We start from the raw sequence: 26,221 nt of genomic DNA, 5'->3' as shown, positions 1-26,221 counted from the left end.
CCACGGACCATGTCAAAAGCGCTTTCCTGGAGTACGTTGCAGTTGTAAGGGCCACAAAGGAGGTAAACCTTAGAACTTGCAACAAGATCATGCTGACCTTCCGTCGAGAAAATGAGGGTCTGCTCCGGGTATTGCTCAAGGAAGCAGAGGCGGCGGTGTACGACAACGCCAACTCCCAAGTCATTGCGGGGGAAATGACGGGGTCGTACATGGCTGCCTACAGCGCAAAGAACGGTTTCGTGGCCCTGGACGAAGAAGCAACGGAGCGAACTGGCAAAATAAAATTCCAGACGCCACACGATGACCCGATAGTGGTTACCGCCAAATGTACCAAAATCATGCTGGAGGATAGTATCCTTGAAATGGCACAGACCGTTTCTGGGACCTCAGACACCTCAGCATCGACGGAACCTTGGGCGGTACCCAATATCAGATGGGTAAATGGGGTGCCGGGGTGCGGCAAAACTACCTGGGTGGTGAAACACTTCGACGAGAGGAGGGACGTCGTAGCCACCACGACAACTGAAGCGGCCAAAGATCTAAGAGGAAAGCTTGCGCACCAATTGGGCGATAGGGCGAAGACAAAGGTGCGCACTATGGCCTCAATTTTAGCCAACGGGTTCAAGCCAAATGAGAAATGTCACCGCTTGACGGTAGACGAAGCTCTCATGAACCACTTCGGGGCCATAGTCATGGCAGCAAAGTTGTCTGGTGCAAGCGAGGTGGTCCTCATCGGAGACGTGAATCAGCTACCATATTTGGACAGGGATAACCTTTTTCCATTAAAGTATACCCGTCCATATCTGGTGGCTGGCATCACACAGGAGCTGCTCTGCACCCACCGTAACCCGATGGATGTGGCCTTCGCACTCAGCGAGATATACTCAGGTATATACTCCTCTAAAACGTCGCTGTCTCATTCCCTGAGCTTGAAGGGTTTTACGGGAGCGCAAATACCGACCACCGCCCAGAACACCCTATTCTTGGTTCATACGCAAGAAGAGAAATCTTCTCTTATTAGCCAGGGATACGGGTCCGGTGAAGGGTCGCGTACCTTAACCATTCACGAGGCTCAGGGACTGACATACGACAGCGTCGTCATCATAAACACTAAGTCCAGGAAGCTCCAAATTCATGACAGCGTCTCCCACGCGGTAGTGGCAGTGTCGAGACATACGGCTAGCTGCGTCTACTACACAGATGACGCCGACGATGCCACTGGCCGTTTCATAAAGCGAGCGATGGACGCGCCAATAAAAACGGTCGTCGAATACAACCTCAAGACGGCCATGCAACATCGAGACTCCACTGTCATGTTAGCCCTACTAGCACTCGCAAAGTCCCTAGTCGCTAGCGGGAAATGAGACCAATCCCCAATCCGTTCCTGTCCCAAAATCGTGTTTAACTAAGTTGCCAAAGTCCATGAATATAGTGTTAAGTATTGTGTAAGTAATAAAAAAAAATTCTGTATACATATACAAGGTGTTGATTTGCATTTGTGCCATAGTTCAGGAGGAGGACATACAATACGTAAATAATCGATTGGAATTACAGTAGATGGGAAATAACTAATATGCACTGCTTTTTTTTGTCATTGTAATGTCGTGGTATTTCCGAAGTAATCCAATTTTATGAATGAAATTTATGAGTGATCGTTGCGTATGCTTTGTGTTTGCGTTTGTGTGAGGGTGCAGCACGGTTTTAATGCCAGTAACATACGCGCCAAGTTTAAATAAGGCTAGATGACATTTACGGAATTCCGAAAAAAAATTAAAGAAAAAAAAATTCGTACCAATTTTTTTATTGATTTGGGTCGAGAATCATTAGTATAATTACCTCCTTGAATATGGCACGGATGCAAATCAACAGCTTGTATATATATTAAAATATATAATATATATACATATATTAAAATAAAAACGTAAATACGCGGTGGACTCACATAGTCTTAAGACTAGACATAAGTTTGTGAGGCCAAGACGGCAAAAAATTATAATTAAATAAAAAAAAAAATGTAAATAAAAGCGCGGACCCTCAAGTCTGCGGTAAGGCTTTATAAAAAAAAAAAAAAAAAGAACACCCGAATATTGGTGCGCTACTTTCTTAAGAGATTTTGCGTCATTTTATTCTCAGTGGTGTTTACTTACTTGATATTTACTTTCTTACGAAGCTTCAGTACATCCCACTTCGAGTTAATTCCCACAAATTCGCTCTCTTCACGTCTGCTAAGCCTTTCGTAAGCTCGGTTTAAAAGCTTTTTAATTCATTTGAGTAAACCGTATCGGTACTTCGCTGTTTATTTAAACGCCTGAAGATTAGTCGTGTTCAAATAATTTGTTGTAAGGTGTTTTTCCCTTCGAGTTTTCCCCAGGTTTCGTTACTTGGAATTACCTCTCTTGATGTAATGAAATTGGAACTTTATGTGCTTGTAATAAGGTAGGGCCTGATTTGAACCAGTATGAATAGTTTTCCTACATTAATATTCCTACAGCCGTTTTTTTTAAATAATTATACTCAAATACTAACCTACCTTTCGTTGGTAAGTAAATAAAACCTCAAACTTAAATCAATAAACTTTTATTTGACATAAAATAAAACGCACAGCACTTCATATACATCACAAGATAGAAAACATTAGACCGGATTCACAAGTTACCCAACACTTGAACCAATATTTGTATCGAAACATTGAAGAGTCAGTCGTTGTTTTGCATGACTTGGCGATTAGTCCACACATTGGTACAAATGTTGGCACCATCATGTGAAGCCAGCTGTGTACAAAGTTTTGACACTCTCCCTACAAAATAATTGAACATGACAACACTTAGAACTACTTCAGTCATTCACACAATACTACAATTAAATCCTTATGAAAAACGAAATTTATTGCAAAGATTTTCGATATTCTGTATTACCTAATTTACTTAATATCATAGCCATCTAAAGGGTGTATTATTTCACAAATAAAAGAAAAATAATTCGATAAATATGTATGTGAAATACTTGCCAACTTTGAGAAGAAAAACATATCGAAAAATATAAGTTAGGAAGTTAAATTACGAGTGCTTATTATAAATTAATGAGTGAGTAAAGTTTAACGAAATATATTTTTATTGTTAGTTAAACCTATGGACACGGCAATAAATTAAATATAAACTATAATGCATAATGTTAGGCTTACTGATTAACTTAATAACTCAGTAAGTGTGCACTAGAAAAACTGAGTGATATCGTTGTGTGAAGAATGAAATATTTTCATTCTTAATCAAATACATTAAAGACAATTAGAATTCAAAATATTGATATTAAATTAGTGCTTGTGAATAAAATGCTTTATTGAGTTAAGAACTTCCAAAAAATGCAAGACTGTCTAACTATGTATAATTCTCTGCTTGAATATTCTAAAATAAAGAATACTTACTCTTGATATTGTTATAGAAAATGTTCGTAATAAGATCTGTTTCTTTTAATTATTGTATGGTTGTTATGGGGTTTATGCGAAGTAATAAAATATTATGACAAAACACTTAAATGCTATAAAATCTACAGATAAATATAAACACACTCGTAAATTGTTTTTATTTATGGCAATCATCACTTAATATTAGAGGCACAGCAAACGCACATTCAGAAGAGTTTGAGGTTCCATATTGCATAAAGAAATATTCCTGAAATCGATTGCTACTTGTTAAAGCTTGATAAAGATTTTAAGACAATAGGACGATGTTGGAGTGGTCCTGATATACTAGTTTTAAGGTGATAAAAACCTTGAATAATGTTAAGTCAAGGAACTTGATTTAGGATAAATTCGAATATAAATATGTGTGTATGTCTGAATGTCTGCCCTAAAAGTCATTATATCGACTAAAATCGTTGTCGCTATACCTTTAATAAATTAGTATATAATATCTATAGGTAAATTGATATGTCGGGTAAGTGTGAATGAGCATGGTATTAACAAGAATTTGAAATGAAAACGTGAAATGAATTGGTTAAAAGGTACTTGCCTTGTGATGCCCAACAGTGGCAGAAAAATAGGCCAACGATTTGTAATTTCAATATTGAGTAGAAGAAAGAATTCCGAGAAAAACTTGGGATATTCGTATAAAATTGAAAATTTTATACGTAATTTTGATCAAAAATTTCGACGGACTACTAATTAATATCATCCATTTAAGATTCTAAGAAACATTCAAACACGTTGCTATACTTTAGAGGTGCAAAAATACCATTATATATTTTAATAAAATTACGTATTACCGACTTCGTTACACTTTGATATTACTTATAATAATCGTACGTAATATATTATCGTTATTTTGGGTCCCTATTACTTATCGATAGAACACTAAGTCAGTTTACTGTATACTGGGTTTAGAACACAAAATAACGCAATTTACATTATTTGAGAAATATATTATTATTAAAGTAAAAATTTACAAATTTTCCTTATGATTATATTACAAATGGCACAGGAAAAGAAGCGATAAACTTGTTGGTGACAGGGTAGAGTAAATTGGTACATTTTTTATCGACGTAGACTTTTATTGTTCCCCGAATACATTACTGAATGAAATGCTTGCAAGTAAGGCCATCGAAATAAGAGTTTGTACCTTTTATGCCACCTGTCACCAACCAATAACACATGTATGAAATGTACTATAGTTCGGCCATTCAGAGAATGCGTTCCTGACACGTCGCGATTGAACTGACGACGTAACTTTGCAATGGCGTTGCAGTTACGATAAAAATATTTTTGCTGGTTGTTTACCGTTTTAACAATTGAGGAGCATTAAAACAACATTATTATATCAATAATCAATGAATGTTATTACGTCGTCAGTTCAATCGCGACGTGTCAGGAACGCATTCTCTGAATGGCCGAACTATAATCGTATGAAATAAATTACTAAATTCGTTGAAAAGGCAAGACTACAGATTACTTAGATCCATACATTAATGTGTAGTGAAAAATCACAGCAAGGCGTTAGAAAATACTAAAACTAAAAATAAATAATAAACAGTAAAATAAAAATTATCTTAAGTTAACAGTGATATGTGGGATCGATTATTATTATTCGAGTACTAATCGATAATCAAATAACATCGTGAAAGAAAACGTTTTATAAAATTTATAAATTAACAATTATTCAAACCACTGGTCGTTTTACACTAGAAATAAATACAAGAATAAAATTCATAGAAAATTATCTTATCACTGATCTGTTAAAAGATACAAGTAAAAAATTGTTCGTATCGTATATGCATATGGTTCTTTCTACAGAGAAAGATTTCAACAGTTGCAATTTTTATCAATTTCATACTTTATATGCTAGACTTTAAAGTTCGTTTTTCCTTGTATCTTTCAACTAACTAAACTTAATCTTACTGACTTTACAGCATTCTATATCATGTAAAAAGTTGTTACACTACTTGAAACCATGAACACACTGTTATTTCATTCAGTATTTACTATACACCGAACCATAAAACAATTATATTTTTGAGTTCAATTTACTTTATTGATATCGGCATTATTAAGTAGTGTTGTAACCGAGAATCGAATCGAAGTCGCGAGACTCAGATATCAAAGTTTATTTCTCACAATTGGATTACCTTGTTAGACTAAATTCTTTGTATTACATTGACATCAAGTGCAAGCAAAATCATGTTCTCATTTTGCACAATTTCAAACTTAATATCGATTATCTTGTGTGTTTAGAAGTTTATATATCTAAAGTAAATGTAGTTCATCAGTTGTGTCAGCACCCATAACACAAGCTAATAAATAGCTTACCATGGCGTGAAGATGTCGCGATATATTCTCACTCAGTACGTCAGCCAGTGACAGTACACAATATTTTATTTATTAAGTGAACAATTATATGCTGTTTTTGGTTCGGTGTATAAACTAAATACACATACCTAATTCGATCAGTCTAGTCTCTAGAAGTAGGGACTGTACAATTGACTTTCCGCTATCAATTGGAGCCTGTCTCCGAAGAAGTCTTCGTTAGCCCCTGGTTGTACGCTGTCTGTATGCTCTCGCATACGAACTTGTACTGGCTCTGTGGAAAAGAAAAATAGCTTAGTTTGTTTTGAAACTTGTGAGTTTTTTCGTGAGTATTGACTTTGAATATCTGACATTAATAAAATATAGGCACGCTTATATCCTCTCTAAAGGACAATGCTCATGAAGTATGAGAAAAAAACCCAGGCCCGGCGCAAAAGAAATGTAACTCAAAATATAGGTAAAAATAAGTAATTAAATATTACATAGGGGGCATTATCGAAATCAGTGGCTATATGTGTGAAATTGCTATTCGAATTTTAACATCTGCGGTACATTGCTACTCAAGATTTTAGAGGTAACATAATGTATTAGTAAAAGGAACAGCAAACAGATACAGTTGTGGTTTAAGAGTGTACATAATGACATGTTTATAGCAACTTCTGCAATATTCTACCTACTTTTACAAGATAATAGGATGATAGAACTAAAACAGGATATGAATGTACTTTTCATTTTAATAATTAAAAGTCATCGATTCTTTATTTCTAACACGACGAGATCCAAAAATGTTGCGGGATGCGCGAACTGTTCCTCATGTCTAGCCCACCCTAAGTACCTAATGTAAAACGCTCATGACGCGATGACGTGGGCGCTGCAGCCTGTACTTCGGTATTGATTTATCTTTTTGGAGAAGCTTATTACTTGCCATATTACTTGTTTGTTGTTTCAGATAGCACTTTAATTAAACTATAAGCCCCAGCTGCATGTTACCCCTTTAAAAAATCAAATAGCAATTTCATACATTTAGCCATTGATTTCGATGATGCCTCCTATGCAGTATTTCATTACTTATTATTACCTATAATTTGAGTTACTTTTCGTTTGCGCCGGGCTTGGGTTTTTTTTGAGCATTGTCCTTAAATTTCATACTGAGGTACTGTAATTTTTTTAAACTGTTTTTTTTATTTGTAAGTTGTCAAAACCTTGAAAGAATTATTATTGCAAAGCTGAAGTGAGATTGAGCAGGGCACATAGCTCGCATGGCGGCAGAAAAGTTCTCGAGACCACGATCCGGAAGACGCAGCGTGGGTAAACTGAGCAGGTCCTCCACACGACGTTCTGGCCAAGGTCGCCGAGAAGCAGTGGATGCGGGTTGCCGAAGTTCAAGCAAAGTGGCGAACTTTGGGGAAGGCCCTTGTTCAGCAGTGGACGTCTTTCGGCTGACACGACGTCATAATCTTTGTTCCCACGTTTCCTCTCTCTCTTTTCTGTATTGTGGCCTGTTGGTGCTGAATGAAAGTTTTGTCTATCTAGTACATATACTCACGGCGTTCTGTATACACATGGGTCGCTGCGCCCGCATGGCCCGCACGAGGTCCAGCGGGTACAGCGGCTGTCTCCGCGCCGCCAGCGCCAGCGCCACTTCGCACAGTATGAGGGCGCCGGTCCGCCCCACGCCGGCCGAACAGTGCACTATCATCGGCGGGTCTAGTTCGCGTTCCTCTTCGATTTGTTCAGGGTCTACTACTGTTGGTATTACTGTGGATAGAGAAGAAATTTATTAACAATAGGTGAGAACAACAAGAGCTTCTGGCTAAGTTAAAGCCGCGCAGATCAATCGATCATAAAGTTAACGCTTGGCGCGGTCGGTCCTTGGATAACCATCGGGTCATAACGAATTCTTCCGTGTTTCGGAATGCGGTAGCCTGGGGTGGATCCCAGCTATAATTTGAACATCTTTGGTCAGTCATCCGTCTATCTGACAACCAGTCATGCCTAGGGGTCAGACAGGTAGTCGATCCTTGTGAAGCACTGTTTTGCTGCATCCAGTTAGACTAGAAGCCGACCCCAGCATAGTTAGAAAAAGGCTCGAGAGATGATGATGAACACATACAGATATATTTTATGTGTATTACACATGTTTGAATCTTTTGTGGTATTCATATGTGAGTGTGAGAGTTCATAAATCTGTAATTCAATATCTTAAAGACATATTTTGGAAAAGACTAGGCAGACGATGATGTGCATGATTAAGAACATATATCTATGGAAGTTTTTTTTTATCATGGCAAAAATCATCAAATTGGCCTCCCATTGTGGGTTAGCAGCAGCGAAGGAGTTTCAGGCTTTTACTGACTAAAAATCCATCATGTTCCATCGTAGGCCTTTAATGTACCAGGGCCACGGTGACTTTTTCGAACAAACTCGCAGCCCCGGAGAATGTATAGTATAAGTAGGTATGACACTTACATGGTCTCCGTTTCCGCAGGTCGGCGCAGAGCTGCGTGAAGCTGATGAATTCGGCGGCATCGTCGGGGACGCCATGGTCGGGCCACGCCGTGTACTGCAGCTGCGTCACATTGCGGGAAGCACCCGTGTTCTCCTGAGAACAAAGAATTATTGTTTATTTTATTTGCAACTCTTTTCGACTTCTTTAAGAAGGAAACAGGAAGAACCATTTCTGACGCCTTGGCAGACAGAATCATGACAAAAAATAACAAAATCATAATAATATGTAACAGTAGCTATGCTTCACATCCTTAAGGTCTCTGCACGGCGCGGGCGCGGCGCGGCGGGACGGGACGGCGACGCGACGCTGCGCAGCCGTCCCGCTCGACGCGACGCTCTGTGTGGCGTCGTCCGTAATATCTAGTACATTACAACTGCTCAGTGTCGCGTCGCCGTCCCGTCCCGCCGCGCCGCGCCCGCGCCGTGCAGAGACCTTAAGTTTGCACACCTTAAGTTGTGCCAAAAAATGACAATCTGGCATATTGTTGGATATTGCGATGTTTATAAAAATTCATAACGATAAGAAGAATGATTTCGGAATGTTTACTAAGTTTTGTTTATATTCATACAACACATTTTTCCAAGAAATAGATATGTCGGTTTGACATATATTTTCTTACAAAATCTGTCAAAACGCCAAACATTCTACAGATAAGTTTTCTGTGGATTGAAAATCGGCACTTACTCTGACAATAATCCTTAGTTTCATAGTCATCTCTCTCCTTACATGAATTTGCTCACTGGTGATACTGGTGGTATAGTCAGACTATTAATAGCCTTCAGTGGCATATTGCCTACTTCAGGCCAGTACTGATGACTCTAAGCCCTACCTCACCCAGTAAGAACTATTATATTTACATACATATTATTCTTAAAATAACTCTTACCTTCATAGTCATTTCCCTCCTAACATAATGTCCATGGTTCTGCTCACTAGTGGTCAATATAGTCAGACTATTAGTAGCTTTCAGTGGCGTATTGCCAACTTTAGGCCAGTACTGATGGCACTTAGCGCGGCCTCGCTCGGTCAGAACTGTTAACATGACGACGAGGCTGCTTTCTGATTCCCACACCATCTGCCAGAAGTCGCCTACTGTTGTTGATAGAGGTCCTATGGAAATAATATGGTATTAGAATCACTGTCTAAGGTAACCTTTTAAAATTTAGTGCAGATTGATAAATAATAATTTTTATTTAAAATAATTTCAATGATAACTTGTAAAGGAAGTTCTACAATGTAAGAGCACGGATATTCCTATGGACCTAAATAAAATCGTGCTTATGTAATGTGTATATATTTTAAGTCAAAGCTAAATGAAAGAATATTGGTATGTTTTAGTGGTCCAAATCGCTGGCAATGGCTTCAACGTTTACTCAAATTACTTAAGTTATGGCTGCATGTTTCCTGACCACGCTGTGGTTTACTTATTATTATTTTTTTTCAAAACAATATAAAACATGATCCAATAAGGGTGCTCAGAAACTAGCGTACTAATTCCGAAACTAACTATATAGTTAACTTACCTTGGGTAGCAATGTAAGTGAGAACCATATCAGAGTTGGGTATTTCCATGTTGATATAGGACGCGTTGATATAGTCGCCTGTTGGTCCATTCTTCAGTATCACTCGCGTTGAATCATCTGCAATGAGAAGACAGTTAATTTATTAGTAAATACTTCTTATTCTACCTTACCTTTTATTTTACTCCTTTATTTTTAGGCTTTTTAATCCCATAGATCCATACTTTATATATGAGTTCACTGAAAAAGTTCCATGAATAATAATAATTTAGTGATGTAGTTTTTAGTAATGTTTAATAAAAATATATTTCCCATAATTCGTACTGATTACTTCAAGCACTCAAAATTACTTTTATGATTGCGAGTTTACATCAAAATAAACGTGGATGTTTGTGGGCGTGGACGTGTGAGTGTATGTGTGTGTGAGAGAGAGCGAATGTCTGTAGAAAACCCAGCGTTGAATAACTCTGCCAAATAATTGACCAAATTACTTACAAGGAGCAATATCCCGATATCGATTCTTATTCAAATTGCTGGGCAGTTTGGACACATTGGTGGGTTCGTCAGGCAGTCTCCTGAGCAGAGTCTCGTATTGTTTGAGCGCGTTGTCGCTGGCGAGGCCGTCGCCTAGCAACAGTTTCGACTGTTCTAGAGCGTCGCCTTCCGCAAAGGAAGCAATCATGGGTGTGTGTGTGGGTACATGTGTGAGTGGGTGTGTGAGTGAGTGTGTGAGTGAGTGTGTGAGTGAGTGAGTGAGTGGGTGTGTGAGTGAGTTTGAGTGAGTGAGTGTGTGTGAGTGAGAGTGGGTGTGTGAGTTTCGAGTGAGTGAGTGGGTGTGTGTGTGAGTGGGGGTGTGTGTATCGTCTTTGGAATAAAGATTTTTTGTGAACAAATAACTTACAAGGCGCTATATCCCGATACCGGTTCTTATTCAAATTGCTGAGTAGTTTGGACACATTGGTAGGTTCGTCAGGTAGTCTCCTGAGCAGAGTCTCGTACTGTTTGAGCGCGTTGCCGCTGGCGAGGCCGTCGCTTAGCAACAGTATCGACAGTTCTAGAGCGTCTCGCTCGGCTGATTGACTTTTTAATTGGTACTTACCACAAAAGAAGCATTGATGTGTGTACGACTGTGTGTGTGTATGTCTGTATGTGTATGGATGTGTGTGTATGTATATGTATGTGTGCATGTATTGTGTGTGTGTGCATGTATGTGTGTGTATCAGCCAGGGAAAAATCGGATATGACTAACTTAAATTACTTACAAGGCGCAATATCCCGATATCGGTTCTTATTCAAATTGCTGGGCAGCTTGGACACATTGGTGGGTTCGTCAGGTAACCTCCTGAGCAGAGTCTCGTACTGTTTGAGCGCGTTGCCGCTGGCGAGGCCGTCGCCTAGCAACAGTATGGATTGTTCTAGAGCGTCGCCTTCCGCTGATTGTCCTTCGTAGAATGGCACGAAGCAGGCTTCTGGTTCCTCGGCGCCTGGGTCTTCGGGAGCGTAGACGGCTGTGAATGATATACAAATATAGAAAATAATAATAACGGGTGACAAATGTTATGCTATTTTCAACTATGTGTGAAAAGTGGAGGACTCATTTTCAATTATTTGCTTTCTGCTATGATTGTTTTAGCTAGGTAATTGTGAACAGTAAATATGAAAGTTTGATAAATATTTACGAGGAGAAGAGGAAGAAAAAAACCTGAATAGATTCACTTCGATTTGTATGTTTACAATGTGTAAGAGATCGAAGACATCTTTGAGACTGCACTACTGGAAATTCATTAGCAAGACATTTCGCACAAAATGGCAAAGTTAACATATGTATGTATGTCTAGAATGTTCTAGCAGAAAAAAAATATGACAGTGAATAAAACTCACCGTTAGGCTTGACGACCAAGGTAAGAGGTCCTCTCGTGTTCCTGATCAGTTGTACTACTTGTTCATGCGTCAGTTCATCTACGTCCTGCCCGTTTATTGATATCACCTGTAAAACAATAAATACTTGAAATATACTGATTGATTTTTTTTAAGGAAATAAAAGTAACCATTATTTCTTGAAGAATCATAATTCAAAAAACCTCTCCTAGAAACGAACCATAATTCAAAGAACCTCTGGGGGAAAAAAAACTTGAAAAATCACAGGCCTTGGTATTGCGGATTTGGTAAGTTTCAAATGGGCGAATTTGACTACTCTTGCAAAATTCCTTTTTTTGAAGTCGATTAACAATGTCATACTTATATTGAATTGGGTTTTGGAGGATTTAAAATCACAACTAGATCCGATAGGTGGCGCCGCTGTCGTTTTTATTCTTTTAGGTTATACGATACTTTAGTATAAATACTACTAACCTGATCCCCTTCCTGTAACTTCAACCTCGTTCTACTAGCGACTCTCGACACTAACACAGGCGCTCCCCCACCTCCGCGAACATTAAACCCGAACAGACCATCAGCGCCCGGCTCGAGGCGTATTCTGACGCCGCCGTTAGACTCGTTGGTGTCAGCACCGTCAGACCCTGATTCTGACTCGTCTACGTAGGAGAGCGGGATGCGGAGGACGCGTTCTAGGAAGTCACCGTCACTGGAAGGATAAATGAACATATAATCTTCAATGGCCTATTAGCACCTATAAAAGGTAATTAAAACTGCATCTTTTTTTGTCAGGTTATTTGATTTTGGCACTTACGGTAAACATTATAGAGTTAACAATCAGAAGCAGAAGTCGACTGACCACGGAACTCGGAAAGTTCCGATATCTCGTTCACCAAAGCGGATCGAAGAGGTTTTACAAAAACAATAGAATTTCGTTATTTAAAAATCTGGTCTCCGCCTCTGAGCGGGAACGTTGGCATTCGAACATGTTCGTTGTTGAAAATTCTTCGCTCCTCATTGGTAGAGCCTGTGTGTACGTGACATTGTCGCGCGCTGTTGCCACTTATCGTCACGTTCACGCGTGGTTGCCGTTCCGCTTGCAGCTGCCGTGTTGTTGTCGTAGCACTCGCAGTGTGACGTCACGCGGGCGCCGCGCATGCCGCCTGTGACGTCACGTGTCTGTAGGCACTACTAGGTATATAGCAATACTAACTGTATCTCGGACACGGGGCGCTGCACGTCGGTCCAGGCGGGGCGCGGCGCGGGCTCGCAGTGTGACGTCACGCGGGCGCCGCGCATGCCGCCCGGCGAAGCTACCGACACCGAACGTTCCCTAGTTCGGGAACTACTGCGCCTGTGTAAAAAACACATCATTTTAATAAATTGACAACTTATTTAATTTAATAATTTGTCAATAACGGCAGTTTTCAAAACAAACCAGCAGGCTCCGCGGGATATTATAGTGCCCATGCTTATGCACAGACACAGGTGAACCCCGTATTCCCTATTTGAATTTTAGAGGCACGCGGTCGCGATTCCGAGACAAGCGACGACCGCGGGCAGGTCGCCATAACATTTCCACTAATACAAATGACGCTCAATCGCGCGTGGCTCACGGTCATCGCTCGTTTCTAAATAGTACCTTTATCCTCATTCAGTTCATAGACGGATAGTTGACAAGCCGCCACAACCAACCAGAGATCGAAGACTGAATTGTGTGTTGTAGATCCGCTTGTGTGAAAATGCTCTTAAACTTTCTCCGGAGCACGTTTATTTAAAAAAATGGCCTGACCACGGCTAACATAGCTCCCTGTCAATCTTATTCTCTAAAACTTACCTAACAAAACTTCTATTCGTCGATCTAGATCTTCTCGCGTCTTCTAAGGCCATGGTTTCAGTTCTAGGCACAGTGGGGGCCGCTAAGCCGGCCAGGGCTCCTAGGGCAGCTAAAAGTGCCCGTCTCCTAGGAGCTCGAAGTCTGAAGAAGCCGTGTCTTTCAACGCTACAGCGCCAGAGAGCTTTCGCCGCTCGACCAGAGCGCATGTTGAAACCAAGGACTGTGTCATAGGTTTCCGACTGTGAAAAACAAAAGAAATATTCAAGTAGTAGGTACCTACATGTTCTTTGTGTTAACATTAAAATGTTTACATTTTCTTGTGTCGAGTTCAATAACAAATTAACGTAAATATCGGTGAAACGATTTAAGTAATATTCAATTTAAGTGTGCAATTAAAACGTTTATAGATAGTTCAACTCAGATTTGCGCGCGGCCCTATGTGTGCGTCGGCTTGTAAATATACAACTTTCATTCGTGTGACAGTGACGTCGTCCGAGCATGACGTGTTCTCATCGCTTTTTGTTATGGGTACAGTCGTTTACGAAAATGTCTAGTTCTTCACGGAGAAAATGTTTTAAGGAGTCAGGTAGCGTTTCAAAAAAATGAAACAACATTCAAAGCTTTTTATTATTACATTTTACAGTTTATCATTATTTTCTCATACGGCTTTTCAAATTGACATTGACAGTATCTAAGAAATAAATGAAGTGAAATATCTAAGATGAATTAAATACTCCTTACATATTTTCTAGCTCGGGGTACGCGGACAATAAATAAATGTGTGGACTAAGAATGTAAAAGACCTATAATTTAGTATAATAATGGAAACAAAATGTGTGGGGAATTTTAAAAAATTATATTGCTTCGCATAATGTCGACCAAAATAAGACGGAAATAATGAAACTCATAAATGAACGTTTAAGTCAAATTGATGAAGGGATGTTGGGTAATACTTGTCGACATGTACAAAAGAAAAAAGAAGAATACTATAGACATTTTGACATGGAGTCAGAATTTATAATTAACATTGGTGAAAGTAGCGAATCCGAAAATTCATCATTTGATTTTTCAAGTAGCGATACAGAATCATTATAAATAAATAAACTAAATTACGTAATAACTGTACTTTAAACAGCCGTATACAACCCCTAAATAACTGTATTTGTACCCGACTGTACCTCTTGTCACGCACACAAAGTCACTGTATATGTAAAAGGGTTACCCACACATAGGGCCGCGCGCACGACTGAGTTGAACTTACTATAGTAGCTTATAACTGTGTGCTTGGTAATTATTAACAGTGTTTTGCAGAACGGGTGCATCCGTTAGATCAAAATTGTACTTTAAAGGTAAGAGACGGAAAATAATCTTCTGTAAATTCTATAAATATATGCGAGAAGCCGAAAATCGATCTCAGTGGCGTGCACTTGGAGAGGCCTATGTCCAGCAGTGGACTGCGATAGGCTGATGATGATGATGAAATTCTATAACTTCTTTCACTATTTGTAGTAGGTAAAGTATACTTACAGGTTCCCTCTTCAGCTGAATGAAGAACTGTTTCTTCTTGAATGAAATCTTAACGATTTTACTCCAAGAGAATGTGTTTACCCTGATGGTGTTCTGGAACACGACTATACCTATTGACGTCACGCCAATAAATATGTCTTTGCCGTTGTAATCCTGAAAATAAAGACGAATTTTTACTTCTACATTACCTACATATTTATAGAGAATTTTATGAATGTAAATGTATGAAGGGTAGCACTGGTACTCAGCTGCATCCGGTTAGACTGGATGCCGACCGGAACATAGTTGGGAAAAGGCTCGGAGGATGGATGAAGGTATGATGGGTGTAAGGGGGAGGGCAAACTAACATCGTCCTGCCCTAATTACCAACCTCACCTGCCCGTGGTGCACCCTGCTAAATAAAGGATGAGGCTCTGTCGACCAACTAGTAGTAGGCAGAATAATCACCACACAGCACCAGGCGGGCTATTAACAACTTTGCTCGATGGGCAGCAGCACCGAAGCGTAGAAATATCCCACAATGGGCTCACCAACAGGCAAGCCCAGCGCTTTGCGCGGGCCAATCCGGCCACTTTAGGAGTGTCCTTTGTCCATCAGTGGACTTTTAAAAGCTGTGACGATAATTTATCTGAGTATGAGAAACGGGTGAAACCGCCATGAAGAATGATAGTGAGAAATGGTTGGGTAATGGAGAAAAATGGACACTGGAGATAGTTTGAGGCTACCTTTTTTTTCTCTCACCGGTAGAATAGGACTGATTACTTATTTTAGACACTTCTTGTGGCACACCTGTGGTCCTTATGTCTATCTTTCTACAGAAAAATGTTATCCACTTACATATATCAAGGCATAAGACGGAACATGATATTGATATTCGTATCTTTAAATCTAAATATTATTATTATTATCTCGTATTAGGGATTTCCACACTGAGGATTTAGTAGGAAAAAAGTTCAGCATGACGTATGCAAATAATGAAGAAATGACGTGTGAAACCCATTCTTTAAGGCGACGAATTGGTCAACAATAATTCCATAACCGGCACGCGCACCTAAGGCGCCAAAAGGGGTCGGAGAGTCTGAGCGGGGCGAGGATAACAATACGCGCGCTAGTTTATAAGTAAAAGTCGTAAGCGACAAAATGGTTAGAAATGATAATTTGATAAAAATTCCTTCCACAATTTTAAAGAGTATGTATATACTCAACTACTAAAAAAGTTAAGAGGCTTAAATCGGTCCCGATTGCCCATATGTGTGAATCTCTTTTTAAAAAGAGGTATGTTTGATATATTTTTCTCTGTTATAAAAGTTACCTAATCATGTTTTGAAGTAACCAAGTTGTATTTTGATCCGTTTTGTATTTACTGAGAAAAATTGACATCCTTGGCGCCAAAAATTCCAATTCGTCCTCTTAAAACAATTTCCTTATATCCTAATGACTATATCGTCGTGAGCTTTTACTTATTGTTTTTTTTTTAATATCATTCAAAATATAGCCTTATTACCAAAACAATTCGTCATAATTTAGAATGAAGAGGAACATAAGATTGTGAGGAAAATTAGCGTCAATAAATATTATTCTGCATCTTCGACATTTTAAACGTCATAAACCATCTTGGGTATATCCCTTTGTAAATACGCAGTGGAAATTCAATGTGTAAGCTATGAGGTAAATTATGAACAAAAATACTAACATCAAAGTGATGCTCAAGAGTTTGTGATGATGTCAAATGTGTCGTAATAAAAACACAAATATGAGCGTCATTGAGTCTCTGTTTAGATAATTATGTTGTCATCATTTAGTTAGTTGAACAAGACATTAGCTTACACTTTTTAAAATCTTTTGATCAAATAAAAGCGTCGAACACTTGTTTAGAACCATTATGGTCGTGTCATCAAATGATAAGAAACGCTAAACAATGACGGAATCTGACAAAGTACATTTTGAACCATGAGAAAAAGAAAATTATGTACTTTTTGTTGATGCTAAAATGTCCTTATAATGAGGTCTTTAGAATGCAAAATAGTATGAGCATACAGCGAAAATGAACTGTCTCTATTTGAACAACATTAATTAGTGTTTGCTAAGATAATATTCTTTGTATGTAAAGATAATAATAGGTATCTTTGATGCCATTTCTATCAGCTATAAACTATATCATACTGCAAATGCGAGCAAATATAAGCATAATATTATGATACTAAAATCGAATAATTCTGAATAGAATAGATATTAATACATTGAACCTACTGTGGTATAATAAAATATGATTATTTCCTTCCTTTTACATTGGGGTCAGTGCTTCAGTGGATAACAGTTTATTGTATTATCAACGTTGGGCGAATGATATTTGCTTTTATTATTGTGCTAATAAAATGTACAATTAAATATTGGAATTAATAGGCTTTTTAGTATTGTCTTCAATTTTAATTTAGAAAATTCCTGAAATAAAATTTTATACAATCAATAGCAAATTGAGCCTTGAGGTCAACAACGACCGCATTGTCCATTATACGATACTTTAACTAAAATAATAGCTAAGTTTTACTTATTCTCCGGCTTGTGGTCAGCAATGGGAAGTAACAAAGTCTGATCATTGTATTTCTTTTCAGTCTAGTTGTAATACAAAGTCTGAGAGCCAACTTTAGCACTTTGAAAAATGAAACTACATGCAGTACATGCAAGGGTATGATGAACTGGTAATTCAGTTAATCATGCAAATTAAACTCAAAAAAATCAGTATGACATATGTAGGACCATTCATCGTCAAGGTGTAGTAACTATTTAGTAATTAATAAGGTCCGTACTTTTTTAAGATCACGCTTTTAATCTACATACCTTAGCAGGATGCGACTCAACCCCATAACAGTCTAATCTCTTCGCATGCTCCAAGAAGTTCGCCTCAGCGTCCGCCGGCGCCTGTCCTTTGTGCAACTTGTGTAGCTCTCGGATTCGCCTCTCGTCTTCCGCGTTCTGTTTCGGCAGTAGACAGAGGTCCGACAGGTAGTTCGGTGGATGTTCCGATACGTTGTAGTCGCCTAGTTCCGCTGAAAAGCAAATGGGAGATTTTAGAGTAAGAAAATGCAGTTTTATTGTCATTAAAAAAGGTTACGGAACTTTTTTTGTTATTGTGAACATGCGTATTAAATAAAGTCTTGTAAAATGGGTAAGTCATTCAATGTTGATATAAATGGTAACACCCATTTTGAAATCTTCAAAAAATTAAAGATCTGCTTAAACTTGGGGGACAACGCAGGGTATACTAGGCAAAATATTAATTTATACATTAAAAAGGTACATTTGCACCAAACTAAATCATGTTTATGAATATACAAAACCACATATAAACATATTGAACCACAAACGACAAACCCACGGCCAGATGGTACGTATTTCATTACATCCTTACGACATGATTGACTTAATGATACCAATATAATGTAGATGTGTTGATCACGTTTCAATCAACGAGAAGTACATTATACTTAAGGATATTTACTCTTATATACTAACTGCTCTTTCAAATCAGAAGGCTAATTTATTAGATAGATGTATGCTATGGTAAATAAGTACTATATTTTATTGGTTATTTCTCTATACTATTATTATTTAGAGAGGATACAGTATGAAAGCATGTTATTTGCGAGTGTTACAGACATAATTTTGTCTAGGGATAATGTAGCTTCCTTGGGACTCGAGGGAAACTGTAAACTTTGCTTTAGAGTTAAAATTATTCAATAGAGATATAGATTTTCTCTAGGAAGGTCGAATAAACATTTGAGCATAGCAGTAATTATGCAAATATTGACCAATAACAAAGTAGTTGTTAATTGAAAATTTTATTGCAGTTTTGACGGGAAAATATTACAATTGATTTCATCCTTGAAATAACAAAATAATTTTACAATGAAGAAATACAGGATAATATATAAATATGAAATGGGGTATTTAATTGTGTTTTAACGTGAATGCATGAGTAGGTATTTTCAGAAATAGTTTCCCGCAGGAAAACCACGAGGAAATTTCAACAACAGAATAATAAATCCAGACTATTCGAATTGTGATGAAATGTTTGTTTAAGCATAATGGAGGCAGGCTGTTTTTGAAACGGCCATAACCAAGTGACACCCTTAAGGTACAGTACCTACAAACTTATAGTCCAGGTAAGGTTATTTCATCTGATAATGACTTTAGTGTAGAAACCTGCTTAATTGTTCAATGTAGGATTTTTAAAATACTAGCTTCTGCTACCAGTTTCACTCGCGTCCCGGGGGCACTTATTCACGCACCTAGCCTATCCTTCGACAAATGAGCCGACACTTTTCATACACTAGTAGATGAATAAGTAAACAAACTCTACAGCTTTATAATATTTACCATAGATTTTATTACCTTGTACAGTAAACGAAGCCAGCAATAACGCGGTGTTCTTCGGGGCATTCATTCTGCCATCAAGCAGCAACTTCCTCAGTTGAAGGCACAATAGGTATCTCGTATACTCTTCAGCCAATCGCGACGGTTCCGGCGGGTAGAAGCGAACTGCTAGCCAAAACTGGGCGTTGGCACCAACTTGCTTCTTCACTGATTTTGTACTGTCCAGCCAACGCTGTGGAAGAAATTGAGGGATTTAGGAATTATGATCCTTATTTGCTTTATATACAGGGTTCAGTTTTGGTAACCAATCACTGCTTCGCAAATTCTCACAAGTCACTATGTGAGACTGTCCAGGCTTCAAAGAACAATAGTGGCTCTTAACTGATCACTAGATGTTTTATGTTTTCACAAAAATATATAATTGCTGTATCATAATTACGGGTGCATTAAATGATTATGATTAATGATTATGTATAACAGCTCATTGTGACAATTAAGGAAGCTAGGTCTACTTAGTGAAATTATTCTTAGTCATCAAAACCATTGAGGATCCCTGTTGTCCTAGAACAATTGCATACAGGAAAACCAATTAAATAAAAAGTTCTTAGTACATTAGTCATGCACTTTATGGCTACTAGTTGACATTGGTCTTGAAACTCTCATCGCCATTCGCAGAGGAAAAAATAACATAAAAAAAAACATATGCCAGATGTTTGCAATGACGCGTGTATGATGTGATGACCTTAGTAAAAATACTTGGAATGAGTTTGCAAATATTTGGAAAACAGATTAATCCCACGACATTTTCTTTCTGCTAATTTTGTAAATGACCTATGAATTAGACTTTAAGTAATACGTTGGCACACTTATGAAAGCATACAAGCATGAAATTTGGTATGTGCCCAGGTAGTCTAACTAGAGCTTGAGAAAGAACATAGGAACATAACCACACTATATTATCTGGGTGTGGAAAGTAGTTCCTTCAGGAAGCGGGTGGAACCGCGGGGCATAGCTCGTGCAATATAAAGTTTAATTTACGAATTAAACAGTAAAACTTAACCGCTCCTTGAATTAACTAAATACTATTTCTTCAAACTGATAACATCAAAAACATACAGGAATTTGTATATCGGATTAAAATCGATCGAGGTTAACATACGCGTGTATCAGACAGGGTGTGTCCATTCAAAGAAATTTTATGAATTAATATAAGTACGCCTAAGTTTAGATAAACATAATGATAAACCTAATATCTACGATCGAATCGTAGGTATTCGATATATTTAGAACTGCGTTAACGTCAATGGTAGCTATCATTTGCCCTATCGCAAATATTGGTCACTACATATGTATTACTGAACATAGATTAGATTGTAGTCCTGATGAAACGATTTTGTTAAATTGAGTAATCCTTGATTGATGATTTGCTTTTTTTAGCTAATTTACGTCAATGCACAAGTTATTTATCGGAACTGCATATTGTACTACGAAAGATATCCATATCAAAATTGATTTCATGAAAACTGTCGGCAGGATGTTATGGATTGCAAATTTTCATAACTCGATTTCTTTATAAGGGAACTTGTTCGGAAATTTTTCAAGATATTAACTTTGAATTCATGCATTTTAGAATACTTCAAAAATACTCTTACAGACAATGAAAGCGTTCCACTTAAAGAGGTAGAGATCCCACCAAAAACATTAAATGTAAAAAAAAGCCAAGCCCCCACGCAATTCTTCCACCGTAAAAAGTTATCTGCCGAGATAGGGCATTTTATAACACGTCAAAAATACTCTTACAGTCAACGAAAGCGTTCCACTTAAAGAGATATCATTCAAGAAAAGTGAGGGGGATAAACTACTCTATTAATTGCCCACTTTACGTACAAACGATGCGCTAAACTATAGATAACACGCAATTGCCAATCAAACGTACGTAACGAGTACTTTATAGTTTTTTCTTACTGCTAAATGATATTAACACGGTATACATCCGTTTTACACACCTTGACTCTTTAAATAAAAACGCTAGACAGGAAAACAGCTCAATATTATAGAAACTAAGTAAATGCTTGTACTTTACATAAAACTGCTACTAATTTTTAGCTAGTTCGTGTTTGAGTAGTATTCCGACCGCACCTGAGTTTTTCGATATGTAATCAGTAATTTAAGTGGAAGTAAAAGAAAAGGGTAGGTAGATGGACTTAGCAGTCTCAGAATTAACACAACAATTGAATACTTAAGACTAAAAACGAGAAGTGTATCTTTCAGAAAGATACAAAGTTCAGATGACGCAGAAATGCATTACCTAAGTAAATAGTTACTGCCTCAAACAAATGACGTTTCATATTAGCACAATGCGTCAAAGGATCTCCCATGCACGAGGGTGTGAGGGCGACCATATAAGGCAATTCACACCAGACAGTTTACACATCTGTTCAAGGCATTATAAAAATACGTAGAACACTGTCTGAGTCACCGCATGACAGTAGAAGTTTTTACTCAAGCATATAGTAAAGTTGTGAGTTTTGCGGATTAAGTATTGCATTTGCAGTGATATTGTTATGAGTCATATCTAAAGGGACCTACGTCGCAGTTGTTGAAACCACACAATCACCTGTTTTCTTTAAAAAACATACTTATTGAGAGAGGTTTTCCGGAACTATACAGCATTAACTGTGTGAATCTCTTTTAGGACATAATTTATCCTACGCGTTTATTGTAAATGGTAAAATTCAACTTAAATGGTTGTTTGATTTCTATTCGCTAAAAGGCTTGGGTCATTTGTTCCAAAAACAGTAGGAATTGCCTCAACGGACCATATCCGATATTTTTATTAAATATGCCTTTAATTTCTTTAGGGTTTCCTAAAAAGCGTTAAAAACTTCAAAAAAAAATATGTTTAGGTATACCATTCAGAACTTTTCGCTTAGAATTTCGCCAACAACAAAGATACATTATGCATAACAATACCTACGCGATTATTAAACCCTAAGATGTGCACATAATCACAGATGCTAAAGCTATTTAGAACAATCGTTCAATCTATCACAAGGATAGTTAACATCTGCTCTGTGCATAAATTATAATTGTTGATTGAATGTAGAAGTGTAGACAAGCTACGACAAGTTCCAAATGTTCGGTTAAGGAAGAATATAGAGAAGAATATAGATAATGCTCTAGGAAATATTTAAATTAGGTACATACCTAATTGTTACAATCGCAGCAAACACTATTAGTTGATTTAATTATTGTGTATGTTTAAAGATAATTAGAATTTATGTGACAGGTGGTATTCTACAGGAAAATCAATAAATTAAATGTTTATGACAGTTATTTCTAGATATATCTACATGATAAATATAATAATAGAAATGTGCAATGTTCGTCTGGGTTCATAACGAATTAGAAATGTTTTACATTTTATCCAAACACTTTGGTCCTAAAGGCCATTTAAGGCAAAACGCTATGTACCTACTTATCTCTGCTAATTTAAATATATTTCATTTTAATTTAGACACTTATTTAACATATTTTTTGCACCCAATATGTGACATCAAAACCATACATCATAACCAATAGAATCAAAATAAAAATAGCAAATAAATGTTACTCAATCATGCTCAAACTCTGTTTAGGCTGCTAGACAATGCATTATCTAATTGGAACAAATATGACTACACACATAGGTACATAGACAATACAGGTCTAGATTTATAAACACTATATGTCATAAGATAGTCAACAGAGATTGTGTGTTACATCAAATCAACAATTAACCCACATCGTGGACCAATCTCGGACAATTATTATGCAATTGAATGGTCATCATTCTGTTATGGGTGATACAAATATCAGCACAGCTAAAAGATGATAAAGTGGTCCATTGTAGTCATTTCCAACATTTGAAACCTAGGTATAAGAACACTTAAAAATTACCAACGGATAAGAAAAAAGTTTCATTTATTTATGCCAAGCGTATTTCACTTCATTAAAATCAAAGTACTAATGTGCAGACCACTATAAAAGACAAAGTTATAGACTATGAGGTATATAATAATAAAACATAGAGTATTAAACATACACCATGTAAGTTAGAACTACAGTTGTGTAACCATCTTGTGGTTTATATCTACATACTGATGTTTTTTCTTGGCCGAGGCAAAGTAAATAGGAAGGATATTGTCTTAGCAGACTCCATATGAATGCTTATTATATTTTATTGAGCCAATGGCATGACTAGAAGAAGGTTTTTATGAATGAAGGTTACGCTGTATACTACATTTGATGCCAACCAAATTATCTGAAGGATAATATAAAAAAACAACTTAATATACCTTAAATGCACTTGTGACAAGGTTTTAAGCTTTTTTCTGTGCAACCAGTATTGTGTTTGATTTATTTACTTGATTGATTCCTATTGAAATATTTCCTTGAATGTTTTGTTGTGTTTTCCTTAGTAATTATTTATTTGTATTGGAGTTTACTATGAAGGTCTTTTAACATTGTATTTCTTTCTACCAAAATTTTTTTCATGATTATTCAGGTCCATTTATAGCTCCACAAGCAGTTTGTTTGACCAAAAGTAGCCTACCGTGTTCATCAACAAATGGATTATCCAATACACACTCTTCACTAAAGAATTATTTTATATAAAACATACCGTTATTTCTGTATTTGTAGCGCTGGGCGGTGTACCGTTTTCAGTGAACTGTAGGCCAAAGTAATCTTTCTCAACTAATTCCAAATGTTGATATACTTGTTCTAGTAGCACACTTCCTTTAGCCTTTTTCTGAAATAAAAAATAACTTTATAAATACACAATTTTGTTAAGAATATTAATTTTAACCTACAACTAAAAATATCATGTAACAGGAGATAGTAATTTAACATTATTTTTATGGGGCTAAGTAATGTAAAAACATTACCTTTAATAAATAAAAGAACTGACAGATAAAATATTGGGGAGGCTTATAAAGTATACACTGCAATATTAATTGCAACTTTTTATTATTAGATATATTTCATTATCCCAATTTAAATATATTGTAGGCCTTGAGGTAGGTTCTTTTTCTAATCTTCAATGACACTAATTTATCACTCAACTATAGAGGATTATATCAATATATTACAACTAAGGTCAGATTAAGATAAAGAATTCTACCTATGTGTATTCAAATAAAATTATTTTTGGAAAAATATATTCTGTAAATGTACATATCTTTTTGGGTATCCTGTCTTATTGCTGTTCCTAATGTTTAAATAAGGTCTAATTGTTTTTATTTTACTTCAGAGACCTACTGTAAATTCTTATTACACGATGACTCTCACTCAAGCTTGATTTCAACTATTTAGTTACAGTGCTTTTATCATATATAACATGTTTATTTCATCAGCTTTCGTATGATATCCGAAATAACAATTGACAAGAAACTTTGTTCTAGTACTATGCCGCCCAAAGGCTAAAATTCTCCATTTAAAAATTTGAATGATGAATACATAAATATTCTACTTAAAAAATCCACAGGTCAATGTCATTTTAGCTATGGAATTTCACTCAGCCAGTTTTATACAGATGAAAACTTACATAAAACTACACTGCAGAACCACCAAACATTTATATTTCAAATTATGACTGTAGTTGTATCTAGATTACTAAGATATTTTATTTCCTGTGATAACAGCTGCCTCATCATCTGTGTATGTGATTAAAAATCAATACCACTCAATTTGCTTAACAAATGTGAATAATGCAACAATAAGATATCAAGTAACCCAGTGGCATTGAGGTGCGCACTGTTTTCTTTACTGTTTTACTAAAGATACCGTAGCTTGATCACCTTGTAGGTAAGGCAGGCAAGGATAAGAAGATGACCATATAACTTTAAGACTAGAGTTTGGTTCGCAAGGTCTTGGGGAGAAGTTTTGGTAACAAACTAAAATGATAAACATTTACCTCGATTTGAAAGGAGTGCTGGGTGTCATCCAAAAATTGCACAGTGACATTGAAGATGTTAAGCTTGCGTTCGCGCGCCAGCTCCGAAGCACGCACGTTGTACGTCCCACTAGAACTACTAAACGCGCGTCTTGATACACTCTCGATCATCTCATCGATTAGTCACCCGCGTTTCTACCGGATTCCTGCGAGACGAGTCAACGGCCGACGAAGGCGAAACTGCACTTATCGCGTAATAACACTTATGTACCAGCCAATTACGTATTATCGAAGTAAAACCTCAATTAACCTCGTGAATCATTGTGAACCTTCGCAACGACATGTATCTTCGCATTGCACAAACGGTATTCCCAACACATGAGGCCGCCGTGACGTAATTAGTTATTCTACGCGAATTTTTGCCCCGAATGCTTTGCAAACATTATACTCATGTTTATTATTATTGTCAGATGTTCGATCATGTATTTCGGTGTGCGGTTATTTTTATAACCAATGTAAACAGTTGAAGACACAACTCTGTGCTAAATAAGTCCTTTGGGCTGAATATAGTTTGTCCTTGTTTTAATTTCTATTTATAAAATTACTATTTTCGTCAAATATTTTACAAATTCACTGAGTAGCTGATAAGAATAAGAAATTCCGCCATATTGGTATCAGGAATTACTAGTGATGTGGATTCGCCGCGGCCCGCGACTCACCGCGTACCGAATTGAATTGACAGAAAGAAAGATCAAGAACCAAATGATCAATTGTTAAATTATGATGTAATATTTATCAAACATTTTGCTGTAGTAGTCTTGATGATGATGATAACATAACCGATTATAAG

At 37.1% G+C, this 26,221-nt stretch overlaps 1 protein-coding gene across 1 annotated transcript; it reads right to left on the bottom strand.

The window, feature by feature from the left end:
* Positions 1-2,561: 2,561 nt before the first annotated feature.
* On the bottom strand, positions 2,562-26,062 carry LOC124637467 (tyrosine-protein phosphatase non-receptor type 4). The gene is made up of 16 exons (XM_047173968.1): positions 25,393-26,062; positions 24,100-24,228; positions 19,455-19,668; positions 17,901-18,109; positions 15,063-15,215; positions 13,536-13,774; positions 12,912-13,052; positions 12,176-12,407; positions 11,705-11,810; positions 11,086-11,331; positions 9,827-9,943; positions 9,190-9,413; positions 8,264-8,396; positions 7,341-7,552; positions 4,891-6,068; positions 2,562-4,661 (listed from the first exon to the last, which is right to left on the bottom strand). Exons 1-15 carry the CDS (start codon positions 25,540-25,542, stop codon positions 5,982-5,984), a joined length of 2,592 nt encoding a protein of 863 aa, XP_047029924.1. The 5' UTR covers positions 25,543-26,062; the 3' UTR covers positions 2,562-4,661; positions 4,891-5,981.
* Positions 26,063-26,221: the final 159 nt, after the last annotated feature.

The sequence above is a fragment of the Helicoverpa zea genome, chromosome 16, assembly GCF_022581195.2.
Source record: "Helicoverpa zea isolate HzStark_Cry1AcR chromosome 16, ilHelZeax1.1, whole genome shotgun sequence".
Classification (NCBI taxonomy): Eukaryota; Metazoa; Arthropoda; class Insecta; order Lepidoptera; family Noctuidae; genus Helicoverpa; species Helicoverpa zea.
The sequence above is the reverse complement of the archived record's forward strand: the minus strand, read 5'-3'. Positions and strand labels throughout refer to the sequence as shown.